The 18,543-nt window shown below is 40.8% G+C and overlaps 1 protein-coding gene and 1 pseudogene across 2 annotated transcripts in view; both read left to right on the top strand.

The window, feature by feature from the left end:
* LOC148024680 (transcription factor MYB3R-1-like) overlaps positions 1–18,543 on the top strand; it is a 67,850-nt gene that overhangs the window by 22,413 nt on the left and 26,894 nt on the right. For both annotated transcript variants that reach the window (XM_087694330.1, XM_087694329.1), the window contains exons 9-10: positions 17,328–17,415; positions 17,541–17,729. In XM_087694330.1, the coding sequence (XP_087550456.1) occupies positions 17,328–17,415; positions 17,541–17,729 (277 nt within the window). The remainder of the gene's footprint in view (positions 1–17,327; positions 17,416–17,540; positions 17,730–18,543) is intronic.
* LOC148024681 (uncharacterized) lies at positions 11,073–12,167 on the top strand (annotated as a pseudogene).

Raw genomic sequence — 18,543 nt, 5'->3', positions numbered from 1 at the left:
CAGGGCTGAATTATGTATTTAAGGGCAGCAGGCCATGCTCATTAAAGCTCTCTTATGATTCTGGAAGAAGGTTTATTCTTGACCTGTGAATTCTTCTATATGCTGAGTTTGTACTCCCATGCCAAAAGAGGCATCAAATTTATTCTCTTGAGTCGTTCAAGAGTTGAATGAGGACTGCTATTGGCTATCCAAACCTGTAATCTGAAGGGTTGAAGTTCATCTTGTCTCATCAAAGGGCATGATCATTCTTGCTCTTGGAAGCTTACAGCAAGCTACCATTGTAGAAGCTTGAAGAGAGGTGTGTCAAGAAGCCTTCTTGACTTGATTATGTGAAGAAAGTGGGCTGAAATAGGCAGCCCAAACAAAGAATTGTGGGCAGCAGCACTTATCTTTCTCTTTTTGAAGATTGATGATCATTTATTGGTCTTACTTGACATTGATTTGCTTGGTGCAAGTTGACATTGCATAAGCATTGTGGAAGAGGTATCAAGAGAGCATCTTGATTGCTCTATGTTCATGCTTGGGCTGAAATAGGTAGCCAATAACAAGGTAGTCAAGGGCAACATGATCTCCTTTTTCTCTCCTACTTCTACATGCTTCTACATGCTCTTGAACATGGGGGCTGTTTTTGTACTTCATCAAAGTGCCTTCTTGGAAGGTTGAAGCCATGTATATGGGCTGAAAAAGGCAGCCCACACAGTGATTTTGTGGACACCAGGTCCTTTTCCTTATCTATTACTTCATATGGTATACTAGACACTTTGCATTTGGTTGATCTATGCACTCCATGTTAGGGAAAGTTTATGCTATCATCAGGGGTGAATTCTGGAAGCTTTTTGGGCTGATTTGGGGTTGATATCTTCAGCCATATTCAGAGAATTAGGTACAACAGTGTTCTTTTGATTTATTTCTTGCTCTACATGAGACATCTTGGTAAAATATTTAAGTATTATGTGCCCCTATGATAGGGCAATGTTTGTAGATCATTTATAGATGCTTTGAGTTGAATTAAGAGAAGCTTTTTCTCTTTATCTCTTAGTTGTAGTAACTTATCTTTATCAAGAACTCTATTTGAAGCTTTCTTGAATCAAGTTACTTTTACCCTTCAAGCCTTGTAATTGACTCATAAGCTTTTGTCCCTAACAGTCTATATTGAATGCCATCATGCAAAGTTGATTCATGCTATGCTGAGTTGTTTTTGAAACATGACAGCATATTGTACTTGAATACATAACTTGAGATTACAGTCAAGAAAACCAGCTTGATTGAGATAGATTTTATGAGGTAATACTCTTGTGATCTTTGCTAAGAACATGCAGTTGGAAGCTCTTTTATCATCTTCAAGGACTTGGCTTGAAATCTTTATCCCTTCTCTTATTTCTACCTTCTTCGGAGTCTAAGTTTTTGAACCCCCATACATTTTTCTCTCTCAAATCCTTGTGATTGACCATGAAGCACCTCTTGAACCTTTAAACATTCACAGTAATCTACTTATCTTTTGAAGACACATCTCTATCTACCTTGTCCAGTTTTCTTGCCATACCCTTGTGGTGACCTTCAACCTTACGTGCTGCGACACCGAGAACATGGATGATGATGACTGGGCTCATTTAGATGCACTCTTTGAAGAGGTCCACAATAATGTTGAAGATCAAGATCAGAATGCATGGAATCTATAGGAAAAGATTCAAGAACTTTATGTAAAGCAGAGCCTTGCTTTCATAGATATATTGGCTTAAACAACTTGTTTTAGTAGTGGTTTTGGTCTGTTTACTGCTAATTACAGCAAGCTGTTTTCTACATAGTTTGCCCTTGTTTGACTCATTATGGCTGGTCATCTCAAAGATACAACTTTGTTCAACATTGCCAAGTTGGATGGCACCGACTATGGCTATTGGAAGTCTCAAATATGGCAAGTTTTGGTGCAGAAATCGCAGATTAAGCCACTAAAAAACAAAGGTATTAAGCCCGAGAATATGGATGATGATGATTGGGCTCATTTAGATGCACTATGTAAGTCTACTATCATTTTATCACTCTTTAAAGAGGTCCATAATAATGTTGTTGAAGATCAAGATCAGAGTGCATGGAATCTATGGGAAAAGATTCAGGAACTTTATGTAAAGCAGAACCTTGCTTCATAGATGTATTGGCTTAAACAGCTTGTTTTAGTAGTGGTTTTGGCCTGTTTACTGTTAAGTACAACAGGCTGTTTTCTACATAGTTTGCCTTTGTTTGACTCATTATGGTTGGTCATCTCGAAGATACAACTTTGTTTAACATTGCCAAGTTTGATGGCACCAACTATGGCTATTGGAAGTCTCAAATATGGCAAGTTTTGGTGCAGAAATTGTAGATTAAGCCACTAAAAAACAAAGGTATTAAGCCCGTGAACATGGATGATGATGACTGGGCTCATTTAGATGCACTATGTAAGTCTACTATCATTTTATCACTCTTTTGAAGAGGTCCACAATAATGTTGTTGAAGATCAAGATCAGAGTGCATGGAATCTATGGGAAAAGATTTAGGAACTTTATGTAAAGCAGAGCCTTGCTTCATAGATGTATTGGCTTAAATAGCTTGTTTTAGTAGTGGTATTGGCCTGTTTACTGCTAAGTACAACAGGCTGTTTTCTACATAATTTGCCTTTGTTTGACTCATTATGGCTTTGTTTAACATTGTCAAGTTAGATGGCACCAATTATGGCTATTGGAAGTCTCAAATATTTGTTTGACTCATTATGGTTGGTCATCTTAAAGATGCGACTTTGTTTAATATTACCAAGTTAAAACGCACCGACTATGGCTATTGGAAGTCTCAAATATGGCAGGTTTTGGTACAAAAATTGCAGATTAAGCCACCTAAAAACGAAGGTATTAATCCCGAGAACATGGATGATGATGATTGGGCTCATTTAGATGCACTATGCAAGTCTACTATCATTTTATTACTCTTTAAAGAGGTCCACAATAATGTTGTTGAAGATCAAGATCAGAGTGTATGGAATCAATGTGAAAAGATTCAAGAACTTTATGTAAAGTAGAGCCTTGCTTCATAGATGTATTGGCTTAAACACTCGATGGACCTCCACATGAAGGAGGGAACCGCATTGTTTGCTCAATTTAGCCAGTTTCATTCTATCATGAAGAATTTGCTTTACCAAGATATTGAGTTTCAGGATAATTGTATCCTTTGTCTCTACGTAGCACTTTATTTGAGTCTTGGGATGTATTTCACACTGCGATCTATACCAACAAATTTGATGGGCTGAAATTGAAAGATGTAGAGAGTGCTCTTTTGGCTGAAGAAATCAACAGAAAAAACAATGATGCTTCTCGCAGTTTACATGCTTTATTCGTTAGAGGTGGTAGAAGTGGCAAGAAATATAATGATCGTCATGGGAAGGACTCTAAGAAGTCCTGGTTTAGGTCACATGGATGCAACAAGTCCCGTGGATGTAATTCTGATCTTACATGCCATTAATGTGGGAAATCAAGACATATACGGTGATTTGTATGAAATTAAAAGATGTAGAGAGTGCTCTTTTGATTGAAGAAATTAACAGGAAAAACAATGATGCTTCTCGCAGTTGTAGTTCAAATGCTTTATCCGTTAGAGGTGGCCGAAGTGGCAAGAAAGATAATGATCGTCATGGAAAGGACTCCCAGTCTAAGTCACGTGGATGCAGCAAGTCCCGTGGACGTAAGTTTGATCTTATATGCCATTAATGTGGGAAAGCAAGACACATACGGCCGCAGTGCCATAAGATGCACGATGACAAGCGCAAAAAAAAGGGGAAAGATAAAAGCAAGAGGAATCCAATGGTTGTAGCATTATACCTGCAAAGTCCAGCGTAAAGATTGAGGAGATAAATGTCATGCAACTTGAGGAGTCCAATGGTGACTACATCTTAGCAGCCTCTTCATGTGATGCCTCTCAATTGACCGAGGCTCAGTCTATGCACGCACAATATTGGCTCTTGGATTCGGATGCGTCTTTTTATGTGACCCCCTATTGTGAGTGGTTTTATACCTATCGCAATGTATCTGGTACTGTGCACTTAGGTGATGATCGGTCTCTTGCTATTGTTGGCATTGATGATGTCACTCTATGGTTTTTCTCTGGTAGTACTTTTATTCTGCATAATGTATGTCATGTACCCGCACTAACTAAAAGCCTTATGTCTGCTGGTAGACAGCTTGATGATACAGGTTATCATATATGCTTTGATAATTCTGTATGGAAGATAGCTTGTGTTAAGCTTGTTCTTGTAGCAAGAGGTGCCAAGTCTGGCAGCCTCCCTTGGTTGTATCTGGTACTATTGACCATGTTTTGTTAGTGGGTTCTATTTCACATGTATCTCCCTGGCATGGTCGTCTTGAGCATATGTCACTCGAGAGAATGAAAATGCTTAGTGCTTTGCTATATCTTTCGTCTTTTGACTACTCGCATTTTGAGTCATGTGATTATTATTTATATGGCAAGTAGACTAGGAATTTGCATAAAAAGTTTGGTATTCCACGCATGGGTGAGCCTTTGGCTCTTGTACATTCAAATGTACGTGGACCCATGCCTTGGTAGTCATTAGGGGGTGTGAAGTACTTTGTCACATTTATCGACGATTACTCACGTAAGGTTTGGGCTTATCCCATAAAGCAGAAATTTGATGTCTTGACCGTCTTTCATCGTTTGCTTGCTCTCGTCGAGAATCAGTCTGGACATAGGTTGAAATGCTTAAGAATTGATAACGGGGGTGAGTACGTTTCACATACCTTTGCGCAGTTTTGTGATGAGTGGGGTATTAAGTGTAAGAACCGATAACGAGGGTGAGTATATCTCACATACGCATAGATTAAAATACCTAAGGACTGATAACGGGGGTGAGTACGTCTCACATTTCTTTGAGCAGTTTTGTGATGAGTGGGTGTAGGTTGATGATGCATGCTATCATATATGCTTTGATGATTTTGTATGGAAGATAGCTTGTGTTAAGCTTGTTTTTGCAGCAAGAGGTGCCAAGTCTGGCAGCCTCTATCCCTTGGTTGTATTTGGTACTATTGACCATGTTTTGTCAGTGGGTTCTATTTCACATGTATCTCTCTGGCATGGTTGTCTTGAGCATATGTCGCTTAAGAGAATGAAAATGCTTAGTGCTTTGCAATATCTTTCGTCTTTTGACTACTCGCATTTTGAGTCCTGTGATTATTATTTATATAGCAAGTAGACTAGGAATTTGCATAAAAAGTTTGGTATTCCACGCATGGGTGAGCCTTTGGCTCTTGTACATTCAAATGAACGTGGACCCATGCCCTGGCAGTCATTAGGGGTTCTGAATTGCATTTTGAGTCGTATGATTATTATTTATATGGCAAGTAGACTAGGAATTTGCATAAAAAGTTTGGCATTCCACGCATGGGTGAGCCTTTGGCTCTTGTACATTCAAATGTACGTGGATCCATGCCGTGGCAGTCATTAGGGGGTGCGAAATACTTTGTCACATTTATTGACGATTCACGTAAGGTTTAGGGTTATCCCATAAAGCAGAAATCTGATGTCTTGGCCGTCTTTCATCGTTGGCTTGCTCTCGTCGAGAATCAGTCTGGGCATGGGTTGAAATGCCTAAGAACCGATAACGGGGGTGAGTACGTCTCACATACCTTTGCGCAGTTTTGTGATAAGTGGGGTATTAAGCGTAAGAACCGATAACGAGGGTGAGTATGTCTCACATACGCATAGATTGAAATGCCTAAGGACTGATAACGGGGGTGAGTACGTCTCACATACCTTTGAGCAGTTTTGTGATGAGTGGGATATTAAGCGTCAATTGACGGCCCCTTACATCCCTCTCTAGAATGGTATGGTTGAGTGTATGAATAGGACTATCTAAGAGAGGATCCGCAGTATGCTTAGCCAAGTAAGCTTACCATAGCATTTTTGGTCTAAGACATTCCTTTACGCAGTTTTGTGATGAGTGGGGTATTAAGCGTAAGAACTGATAACGAGGGTGAGTATGTCTCACATACGCATAGATTGAAATGCCTAAGGACTGATAACGGGGATGAGTACGTCACACATACCTTTGAGCAGTTTTGTGATGAGTGGGATATTAAGCGTCAATTGACGGCCCCTTACATCCCTCTCTAGAATGGTATGGTTGAGTGTATGAATAGGACTATCCAAGAGAGGATCCGCAGTATGCTTAGCCAAGTAAGCTTACCATAGCATTTTTGGTCTAAGACATTCTCTATTGCCGCACTTCTTCTTAATAGGTCACCTTGCAGTGGCATTGACTTCCAGCTTACAGAGGAGGTATGGTTTAGGAAAGCCTTCCTCGTATGCTCATTTGTATGTCTTTGGATATGAGGCCTTCTACCATGTGTCCAAGGACAAATGTAATAAGCTAGATCCTAAAAGTATGAAATGCATTTTCCTTGGCTATGGAGATGCAGATAAGATGGGATATTGTCTTTGGGATCCGTAGGTGCGAAAAGTGATCCGCAGCCATGATGTTTTATTCCATGAGGATAAAATGCATATGTAGCATGAGAAAGTTGTTGAGATACGTAGGGTTATCTTTTAAGAGGAGCCCCATGCTCTTGTACAGCCAGCTAGATAGTCTATACTAGCAACTGATCCTCATGGCCAAGATGTTAGACAAGATGTTGAACTGGCAACACAACTTGCATTGAGGCGTTCTATTGGAGATAGGCGACCTCCTGACCTTTATGGGCTCTCCATAAATTATGTCTTGGTTACAGATGCAGGAGAGCCTCATCTATGATGAGGCTATGCACAAGGGTGATAGTCGCTCCTAAGAGAGGGCTATGCAGTTTGGGATTGACTCGTTGCATAAGAATCGTATATAGGATTTAGTTTCATTGTCTAGTGGTAAGTGGGCTTTGCCTTGCAAGTGGGTCTACAAGTTGAAAAGTATCCATAGACACCCCAGGTTGACATACAAGGCTAGATTGGTAGCAAAGGATAGGATGTTGGACAAGCAGCACAGCCTACATTGAGGTGTTCTATTGGAGATAGACGCTCTCCTGACCGTTATGAGCCCTCTATAAATTATGTCTCGGTTACAGATGGATGAGAGTCTCTCACCCATGATGAGGCTATGCACATGGGTGACATTCACTTCTAGGAGAGAACTATGCAGTCTGAGATTGACTCATTGCATAATAATCGTACGTGAGATTTGGTTTCCTTATCTAGTGGTAAGCGGGCTTCAGGTTGGCATACAAGGCTAGATTGACTCGTTGCATAATAATTGTACGTGAGATTTGGTTTAGGAGAGAACTATGCAGTCTGAGATTGACTCGTTGCATAATAATCGTATGTGAGATTTGGTTTCCTTATCTAGTGGTAAGCGGGCTTTGCCTTGCAAGTGGGTTTACAAGCTGAAAAGTATCCCCAAGTTGGCATACAAGGCTAGATTGGTAGCAAAGGGTTTTAAGGAGGAGCATAGTGTTGACTTTGATGAGGTTTTCTCTCCTGTGGTTAAGACAACCACCCTACAATTTAGTCTTGACTTTGGTTGCACAGCTTGACTTGGACTTGTATTAGTTAGATGTCAAGACAGCTTTCTTACATGGGGACTTGCATTATGAAATACACATATAGCAGCCTAAGAGCTTTGCAGAGCTTGGCAGGGAATACCTAGTGTGCAGATTGAGGAAGAGTCTTTATGGCTTGAAGCAAGCACCTAGGAAATGGTGCCATAAATTTGATGCATTCACGGAGTCACAGGGCTACAGCCGTAATGCTATAAATCCATGCTTGTACTCAAAGAAAGCTTTTAATGGTTCATTACTGATTTTAGTACTCTATGTTGATGACATGCTTTTAGGAGGGAAAGCTCATGATGAGCTAGATGCTCTTAAGGCTCAGCAGCTCAAGAAGAGCTTTGAGATGAAAGATTTGGGACATGTCTCTCATATACTTGGTATGCGTGACAGGTCTTAGGGACTAGTCTATCTGTCATAGAAGGAGTATATCCATATATTCATAAAGTTCTTGAGCACTTCCGTATGCAGGATGTGAGGGCCTATTGGCTGTCCATTACCTTCTCATGTGAAGGTATCATAGGCCGATTGTCTGTAGATAGATGAGCAGAGGGCGGAAATGGCCAAGATTGCCAATGCATTCGTAGTGGGCAGTCTTATGTATGTCATGATAGCCACCCGTCCAGATATTGCATTTGCAGTTGGTGTTGTGGTATGTTATATGGCTACACTTGGCAAGAGACATTGGGATGTTGTGAAGGGTATGGTATCATGAGGTACATGAAGGGCATTGCTGATATGTACATATGTTATGGTAGCTAGGAAACAGGAGTCATGGGATACACTGACTCTAACTATGCAATACATGCAGATAGTAGGAAGTCCATTTTTGGCTATATGTTCACTTCTGCTAGAGGTGCTGTTTCATGGATATTCAGGGTATAGAAATGCACGACTCTTTCTACTACAGAGGCCGAGTATGTTGTAGCCACAGAGGCTTACAAGGAGGCCATTTGGTTGACTATGCAAGACATGCAGATAGTAGGAAGTCCACTTCTGGTTGTGTGTTTACTTTTACTAGAGATGCTGTTTCATGGATGTCCAGGGTGCAGAAATGCACGGCTGTTTCTACTATAGAGATCGAGTATGTTGCAGCCATTAAGGCTTGCAAGGAGGCCATTTGGTTGGGTCGTTTGGTTGCTATCCTTACAGTGCATTTGGATTCTATGAGGGCTATCTAGTTAGTCAAGAATCCAGTCTTCCATTCGAAGACGAAACACATTGAGGTGAGGTATCACTTCATTTGTGAGGTCATTGAGGATAGGTCTGTTGACCTTGCCAAGATCTCAATTGACCAGAATCCTACAGACTTGTCATAAAAGGCCTCTATATAGAGCTCTTTGCCTTCCTTAGGAGGTTGATGGGTGTTGGATGAGATAACATCTCTCCTCATCCTGTTGTAACTATATATATGTTGTACTGTCTTTTTGTTTTCTTTTCACTTCTCACTAAGGCCTCTGCCTAGCCGCTCGTGTATTACTACACTAACAATACCCATCCTTACACACTGTAGGCTACGGGTACCTATCATTGTCACTTCATTCTTTATTCTTTCAGTAATATTTGAATAAAGGGAAGGCCGGCATAGTAGCAAGGGAATGCCGCTCCACCCCCTTGGGAATGTGGGAACGCGTTTCACACTAGAAAAATGCCAAAGGAACGGGGGAACACTGTAGGGGAATGCCTGTGAAGGGGCAACGGCTGGGGGAACGTGGAGGGGAATGTGGGGGAACGCCGCCGGGAACGCTTGTGAAGGGAAAACGGTTGGGGGAATGTGGATGTTGTCGTTCCCCAAAGAGGAACGTTGAAAAAGGCCTATGAAGGGGCAACAGCCGGGGGAACGTGGAGGGGAATGTGGGGGAATGCCGTCTAGAATGCGTGTGAAGGGGGAATGGTTGGGGGAACATCAAGGGAAATGTGGATGTTGTTGTTTCCCAAAGAGGAACGTCGAAAAAGTAATAGGTATTGTTGGCACTGCCGAAAGTGACCACGAGGTGTCCGGATCGTGGCGATTGGCTTGTAAACTGTCGGACTATCGGGAGTAAGGCGCTGTGTGCTGCGTCTTGCGTGCATTCGTTTTAACCTCTAGGTAAGAGAAAACTGCCCATTGGATTGCAGTCTCCTCTCTCTCTCTCTCTCTACCTCCCATTTTAGAATAATTACGGCGCTCTCTCTCTCTTTCTCTCTCTCAAAATAAGCTTAGAGCCTCAGATTTTATTGTTTACAGCTATTAGCCTTTTCTTTTACTAATTACAGGTCTCTCTCTCTCTCTCTAAAACAGCTCTGTTTTCACAGTAGTCTCTTTCTCTCTCTTAAAACAGGCTGAGTCTCAAGGAGGGTTGACTAATGCTTTTGATTCTTGAATTTGTAGAAGTCATGGCTTCCTCGGGATCAAAGCGTTTGGGCAATAAGTGATCTCAGCCTAGTTGGTGGGACGAGGTTGAGAAAGTGGACCATTATGCATCAATGGGAGGTGCAAAGAAATGGAAATGCAAAAGGTGTGAGCAATTGAAAATAGGAGGATCCAATCGTGTGAAGCAACACTTATGTCATGTTGACATCGAAGCCCAAATATCACACCTGAAATGCAAAGGTAGCTCTTGGCGAAGTACCCAAGTGAAGAAGACAAAGCATGTGCAAGGAAAAAGCAAGCAATTGATGCATCTTTTTTTCGTGGACAAGGTGATGATATAGTCATGATGATGGAGCCATGCATGGGGGACTTCGAACTTTTGCATCCTAACAATCCCATCATGTAAAATGCAGCAAGCAACAATCCTTGGGAACAACTTGGGATCCTCGTAAAAAGGATAGGGTGGATGCAACTGTGGCAAGGTTTTTCTACCATGATCATGTTGCATTCAATGTTATAAGATCTCTCTACTTCCTTGAGATGGTCCAAGAGATTGCCCAGTATGGTCCAACCTATAAGCCTCCATCATATGAGACACTGTGTACCACTTTGTTACAAAAGGAAAAGGATGTAATTGAATGTGCTTTGGCAACTGTGCAAGAAAGTTTGGTGAAGAATGGTGTCTCTTTGATAGCAGATGCGTGGAGTGATACTTGAAAACGGTCCATCCATGGGATGGCTGCTTATTCCCAAGGAAAGATGCAATTCATTTCCTCACATGATGCCTGATGCCTCAAGTATAGGAAAAAGTGCAGATCAGCTTGTGGAGGAATGGGCGGAAGGTGTTGAAAAAGTTGGGGCTGAAAATGTAATCCAATTTATTGCTGATGGTGAGGGAACAAATAGGGCAGCAGGTATGAGACTTGAGGAGAGATATCCACACATCACATTCAGCCCATGCTTTGCTCATTGTTTGAGCAATTTGTTGAAAGACATTGGTAGCTTGTCATGGATTGATCCCTTCATCCAAAAGGGCAAGGATATAATCAGTTTCATCCAAAGCCATCATTTCATTCTTATTGAGTTCCGTAGGAGATCACCTAAAAAAGATCTCTTAAAGTACTCTGAGACACTATGACAAAGAGACTTGAGAGGGTAAGCTTACCCTTGAAGCAATTGGTGGTAAGTAATGAGTGGATTATTGAGTTCCGTAGGAGATCACCTAAAAAAGATCTCTTAAAGTACTCTTAGACACTATGACAAAGAGACTTGAGAGGGTAAGCTTACCCTTGAAGCAATTGGTGGTAAGTAATGAGTGGATGGGATGGGCTACTTCTAGATCAAGGGCTGGTATAGCAGTGGAGAAAATCATATAAGATCATGCATTTTGGAATGAATTAAAAAGCATTAATATTGTCATCAAGCCAATCATGTGCTTGATGCGAATTGCAGATGGACGAGAGTCATGCATTGGAAAGGTCTATGAGGGGGCAGATCGCATGATTGAGAAGCTAGGACAGCTTGGTTTGGATGATGCAAAGTATCAAGAAGTCCAAGATTTATGTGAGGCAAGATGGAATGCTTATCACTCACCTATGCATGCAACATCATATGTATTAGATCTAGAGTTCCAAGGGTGTGGTCAAGAGAAGGATGAAGAGGTAATGTAGGGTTGGGACAAAGTGATTTCTAGGTTGGTTCCCATTGATACTAAGAGAAGATTGGTGAAAGATCAGCTTGGTTTTTATAGAAACAAGTTAGGAAGGTTTGGGTTAGCTGATGCACAAATAGATTGGTTTAAGATTGGGGCTGCCTTGTGGTGGGAAGATTATGGGGCACGTACACTTGAGCTTCAGACATTGGCAGTGCAGATTTTGTCTCAAGGTGCAAGCTCCTCTCCCATTGAGCAACTATGGAGTGTATTTGGGCATGTTGCATCTAAAAAGCGGAATAGGTTTGGGACGAAACAAGTGAATGACTTGATATTTGTCAGTGCAAACTTGCGCTTGCCTGCAAATGTGGCTTCCCTCAAGGCAGAAAAGTTTATAGCTCTTGATGAAGAAGAGTTATTTGATGATGAGGATGGGGAGACACCTATGCCCTACACATATGGCCGATGATCAAGATGCTTTGAAACTTGCAAATGCTGATTTTGATGATGATATGGCTTTCTTAGACAATGTGGATGATAGTCTTTTGGATAATCTTGTTGCTAGTGGCAGCTATGTATGATCCAATGGTTACTTTGAGAGACTTACAAATTCCAAGTTGCCATATTTTGTCAACTATACTTGTTATTGATGCTTCTTGACTCTTTTATAATCCTAGATTATCATCTATTTTGGATCTTATAAGTTGTGTGCCATTTCAATGTAACCATCCTTTCATCTATGAAAAAGACTATCATGTTTTGCAAATTGTGCATGTGGTTTTCAAAGAGCTTTTATGAAATATATAAATGAATAGTTTAAAATATATAAATTATATATATAGTACAAGTCATTCCCCTTACGTTCCCGTTCCCCTTGGGGCTTCGTTCTCGTTCCCTTACGACTCCGGTTCCTGTTCCGTTCTTGTTCCATTGCTACTATGAAGGCCGGTCACACATTGTGACTGTTAGAGTTCCCACATTGTGTGTGTCTCTCTCTCTTGCTCTTGCCCCTTCCACCACAGCTCTTGCTTCCACTTGTGCTTCCACTTCAAAGCTCACCTGCCTTCATCCTCTAATGCCATTGGGGAGCAAAACGCAAATCCCAGAGTGTCGGAGCTATCGAATGTAGGGAGAGTAGCCTAGATACTGATACTAGGTGAATAATGATGACACTAGATCATGGAGGATGAGCTGGGTTGCAAAAATGCAGGTTCGAGTAGCCTATGTTTGACAGATGAGTGACGCCAGGTGATGGAGTTGTCATGCTGCAAAAATGCAGGTCCTAGTAGCTCCTATGATATACAAGTAATGAAATCATTGACGCTCGGTGATGCAGACTGTCGCTAGAGACTAGGATGCTGTTGCTTAGCTAGAGATGATGATGTCAAGCAAATGAGAAGACCTCTAGATTGAAAAACGGAGGTGAAAATGAAGCTTGAAGGAGAAAGGTGTTGATGCCAAGCAAATGATGGTGACTGTAGGTGGAAGATGCTCCAAATGCAAGGCTTGATGATGGAATAGAGTGCTTGAGGTAGAAGAGGAAGGGTGAAGGTAGGCACGAACCGCAAGGTACTCCTGAAGGGATGCGAGGACAGTGGAAGGGATTGGTGAGAGAAGGGAAGGTTGTCTGATGATAGAGAAAGAGGGGTAAAGAAAGCTACACAAATACCAAGTATCAAGTTATAACTAATTTATTCACTTACAATATATAGAAAAAGTTAGTCACTAAACAAAAAAGACTAGCAAAAAGAAGTGGCCTTTTCCCATCTCCAATGGTACACTTTCAAAAAAGGAGGATCCATCTATGGATGCCAACTACGAGCTAGCTTGCTTCTATGGTCAATGTTCATGAAAAACCAAGGTTTAATGTAAAATGAATTGCAAAAAGTTCAAAAAACCTTTAAATTTTAAAGAAGAGTTAAAAATCTTAGCTTTTATAAAAATTTTAGTTAAAATAATGGCAAATACATATAGTTTAGTTTAAAAATCTCTTCAAACTTTTGGGTCAAAAGTTTTTTGTATCTGCTATGAAAAGTAGTTCTCATGAACACTATCCATAGTTCTATTTCTTATCATTGTTGGATTTGCTCCTTATTAGTACTTATACAAAAGATCCCTTTGGAAAGATGGCTTTGGGGAGGGAATCCATAGTCATGGCATGGTTTTGTTGGGTTTTTGTGATACACTAAGAGATTCAACTATCTTTATTCCTTGTGATTTGGTGTGATTGTGGTTGACATCGACATCGGTGTCTTCTTCGAGGCATGTTTTTCTTGATCACCCATAGTTGCATTCTGTTCACTAAATAACAGACCCATATGCCCATCTAATTTGACTGGATGTGTAGAAGGAGGTTTGTAATAATAGAAATCCTATATATGTAAGAAACCTAATTGTAGATTATGGTTATGGCATAAAAGCTTGAGCCCAAACTACATACAGCATGTACATTAGCATACGAACCAAGAACTGAGGCTATGTCCTAGTATTAACCCAAATATATTCAGTCCATATGCATGCATTAGAATGAGTTTAGACATTAAACAATGCATTTGTGGCGTAAAAACAGGCCCATGTATTTGTATGAATAGTCTTGACCTATGCAGCCCATATAGACATGTAAATTCTTGTTCTAGGTTTCCAAAATAATTTTCTTTCAGCCTCAAACTTTAATCTTGATTCTTGCGTCGTATACTAGCTATGAAGCAAGAAACGTCAAAACAGTCCACTAGAACCCCTATTTTGAGACAAGCAAGAGTGATCTTTAGGCATAGATGAGAGAGAGAACTCTATGAACAGCAGTCCTGCGGCCTGCCCTATTTCCTTGTGTATACAGTAGTAAAAAAGCTGCATGAAGACTCCATAGACATCACAGGAAAGAGCAATCTTCAAGCATAGAACAATAAGAACCCTCTATGGACAGTAACGGCCGGCATACAACACTGTTTAAAATAGTCCACAATAGCCCCTGTTCAGATCTGAAAAATATATTCTTGTTTAGCTTCATATATGCCATGAATACCTTAGAGATGTCTTGAAGATTGCTTCCAATCTCTGCCTTAACAGAAAGCAGCCCATACCCAAGTAATTTATCTCCAGATCCATGTTAAGTCTTGAAGATTGCTTCCAATCTCTGCCTTAACAGAAAGCAGCCCATACCCAAGTATTTTATCTCCGGATCCATGTTAAAGCAGCCTTGGAAATCAGTGCAAAAAGTGCCATCTTTTGCCCACTTCTCCCCCTCAACACCATTACACAAGACCCAAAAAGCATGGGGCTAAGGTAAGTAAAGTGCCCCTTTTTGGTCTAATTAGAGGCTCCACACTCATGTCCAACCACTAAGGTTCAAACATGCAAAAGAGTTCATGATTATTTATCATACTAGACACTTGTTCCAGACTCCCATTCATGTCTCAGTATTGGTTTTATCACCTTATGAGTGGGGCAAATATGTCCTCGTGTATGGTCTTTGCCATTGTTTTCCTTCATTGATCTTGTGATCACACAACACCATTTTTTAACGTGCACCTCTATTTTCTTTCACTGACCTCTTCTTTTTCATCCTTTACTTTAGCTCTGTGTCTATATTCTTTTTTATGTATATCACCATGCTTAGAAGCTTCTCCATGGAGCCTTGACATTGCATACAACCATAGAAACAGGGAACGGCCATTCTGGACTATAGGAACGGCCTAACAGCTTCCAAACACTCAAAGGAGGTGAAACAGCCAGGGAATGTTCCTTGCTGTTGTTCCCAGGCCCATTCCCTGCTGTTTCCTCTTTGAAACAGCTGTTCCGGAACGTGCTGGCCAAATTTAATGTTTTTCTCATTTTTCTCTTCTTGCTTGTGTCACGATCCAGACTCCTGCCACATGTGCATGCATCTCTCTCTCTCTCTCTCTCAAGACTTAAAAGGGTCAAGACAAGTCACAAGCCAAATATAAGTCCTTGCAAGGTTTACATTCGCTGCATCATCAACTGTTGTAAATCAAAATCAAATTTCAGCCTTGTCTTCAATTCCAAGGTAATCACACATTTACATTGCTTAATTTCAAGGAAATTTTGGGTGATTGGGGCATTTTGGAGGTATTGGGGTAATTGAGGCAATTTTGGGATATTTGGAGCAATTTAGAGTACTGACGGCTATTGAGGGCATTTGGGAATTTGTGACATTTTTGGGGCATTGAGAGCTTTGGGGCAATATTGGGACATTCAAGGCAATTTGGGCAATTCGGAGCATTGGGGGCACTTGAGACATGTGCCCTTCCCCCTACACCCGTTACGACCCTGACCTTGGTCGTTCCCGTGCTTCACGGAGTCTCGTTCTTGTTCCTGTTTCCTGTTCCAGGTACTATGCATACAACTCACCTTGTTCCTGTTTCCTGTTTCAAGTTTTTGGTAACCATGGCCCTATTTGGTGCCGTTGTTGGATATACCATGGTGCTAGAGGTCTCTTGTATGGCATCATCATCATCATCATCATCATCATCATACATTTTATAATGCTGATCACCCATGTTATGATAGAGGGTGTGAATAGCGGCGCCTTAGATAGCGGGTGGCATATTTCACATTTTGGGCAGCCGCATTTGTGGTTGACATGATTGGTCCATTGGCTGCTCGCTGAATTGCTATGTGTTAGTCCTACTCGCATTTATATTATCTAATCATCGCCTTGCATCTTTAGAGAGAGGGACCGGAGGCACGGTGGCTAGTCATTAATGTGTTGCTTACCTTGGTGGTACTGTGCCCATTTTCATGCTTTCTGTTCTGGATTCCATTCCCCATTTTCATTGTTCATTGTGTTGTGTTCAAGCCTATGTTCGTTGCTCCCGCGTTCGTCATGCGCTCTTATATGTTTAAGTCGTCCTGAAGTTGTCTCCTTTTCAAGAAAGCACTCCCATTGCAAGGAAAGAGCAGTATCCATTCTTGGAAAGCGAATTTCTTGTTAGTCACTGCTGTACATGCTGTCATATTAAGGTGTTGTTCGATTGTTGGTTATTTCTACTTCAACATCTACAACCTTGTTTTTAGGGCTTGTTAGGAATCTTTTGAAGCAAGGCTTGTTTGAGCAATCTTTTGTAACAAAGTAAAGCTTACATGGTTTTCTAGTCCATATAGTTCCGTTTCTAACGGTATGGTCTTTTGACTAGACTGGCGTTTCTAGTGTCTAGTCCCCAACTAGTCCTTAGTTCCCTGCTGGTGACTAGACCACGAACACTAGGAGGCCTTATCAGATATGAGGACATGTGAGCTTCTAATATGGAGCATCGAGGACATTTGTGTCCACATACTCACTGCAGATACTCACTAAAGAAGATTACACTGACAATATGAGTTGTAATTTTCCAGCCCCCATTGAAGTACTTGGATACTTGCGGTTGACGGCTCTTTGAAGGCTTGTCTGGAAACCTTCATGCGTTGTTAAAAAGATGGTGTTTAGCCTAATCTTGCATAGTAATGGATATTTCGCAGGCTTTTGAGGTCACTCTTCTGGATACTTGCGGTTGACGGTTCTTTGAAGGCTTGTCTGGAAACCTTCATGGGTTGTTACAAAGATGGTGTTTAGCCTAATCTTGCATAGTAATGGATATTTCGCAAGCTTTTGAGGTTTACTCTTCTGGATTTTAATTGAGTGTTAGATATACCTTGATTTAAGACCGCTTGATAGTCTGAAACATTTATATTATAACCTAATACCCGTTCACTTTTTAGTGCATGGCCTATCTCACGAATACACTTTGATGCATGGCAGAACACTTTGTTCACCGTTGACTACTTGGAAGTCCCCAACTTGTGATACTTCCTTCTTGACCAAAAAAGATGGAACCTCTATTTTGGAGGTAACTATACAGATTTACAAGTCTTTATGGTACCGGTGCTCATATGCCATGTCCTAATATGTTGATTTTATGCAGCGCAGATCATATAAATCAAAAGAGCTTATTAGATTTTTTCTAATTTTCAGGAAATTTTCAATGATGGGCATGGGTCAGATGCTTTGACCTTAATGCAACAATTAAGCAAAGATGTTGCATTAGCATACATTGAGGCTGAGGAAATTCTGAGCAATGACAACTTATTGGAGTCGAAAGAGAATTTTTTGACTTCGGATTGCCATATAGCTTCTTCCTCTCCTTCTCCTGGCTGTGTCCTGGTTGGTACTTTGGTTTTCACGTTTATTGGTACTTTGGATTTGATGTTAAGGTTTTCTGTTTTTCTTTGGGGAATAACCTTGACTAAGAATCTGTCATATTTGAGGGTCATGCATGTTCAATTTTGCGTATGTTTGTGCGTGTGTGTATGCATGTGTCACTTTCATTCGCAAACTATGTCTAATATTTACAAAAATCGGTGGTTTTCACTTTTGTTTGATGTGTAGGATGTTTTGTATCTAAGGAAGTAGCTTATTTGGTGAAAGGCTAGAGTCAAGTTTAGGGGGTGTATAATACACCATTAATTCATAATTTCCAAAGGATATAAACAGCTGCATACTTGCCAGAGCCCTATAGGACATGAAGGGGATGTACAATATACTAATAATTCATAATTTCGAAAGGATGTAAACATCTGCCTACTTGCCAAAGGACTTATAGGACAGCCCTTAAAGAGGACTATATGGCACTCCTAGCTGTAGTTCAGATTTCCTATTCATGATTTAGATCAGACGCGGGCAAGAGTAGATAATACTAGTTATAACAAGAGAGGTGCTTCCTACCCACCATTAGAGTAGAAGCAAGTTAGGGTCTTTCCTAGATTCACCTTTTATTCACCTTATGGAGCATAGTTGCCAAGGGTTTTTGAAATGGGAGATTTGAAACAGGTTTCATACAAGTTTCACAAAATGTTAGAAATGGGTTTCATTAGAGATGAAATAAAGTATGAAAGTTTTATATACATATGTTGTATGACGACCCACATGATGTAGAGAACATAGATTGACATTATTCATTTTGCCCAACACTAACTTT

This window comes from Lygodium microphyllum, chromosome 15 (assembly GCF_053477565.2).
Source record: "Lygodium microphyllum isolate KBCC chromosome 15, Lygodium_microphyllum_v1.1.10, whole genome shotgun sequence".
Lineage (NCBI taxonomy): Eukaryota > Viridiplantae > Streptophyta > Polypodiopsida > Schizaeales > Lygodiaceae > Lygodium > Lygodium microphyllum.
This window is presented reverse-complemented; position numbering and strand designations above follow the sequence as displayed.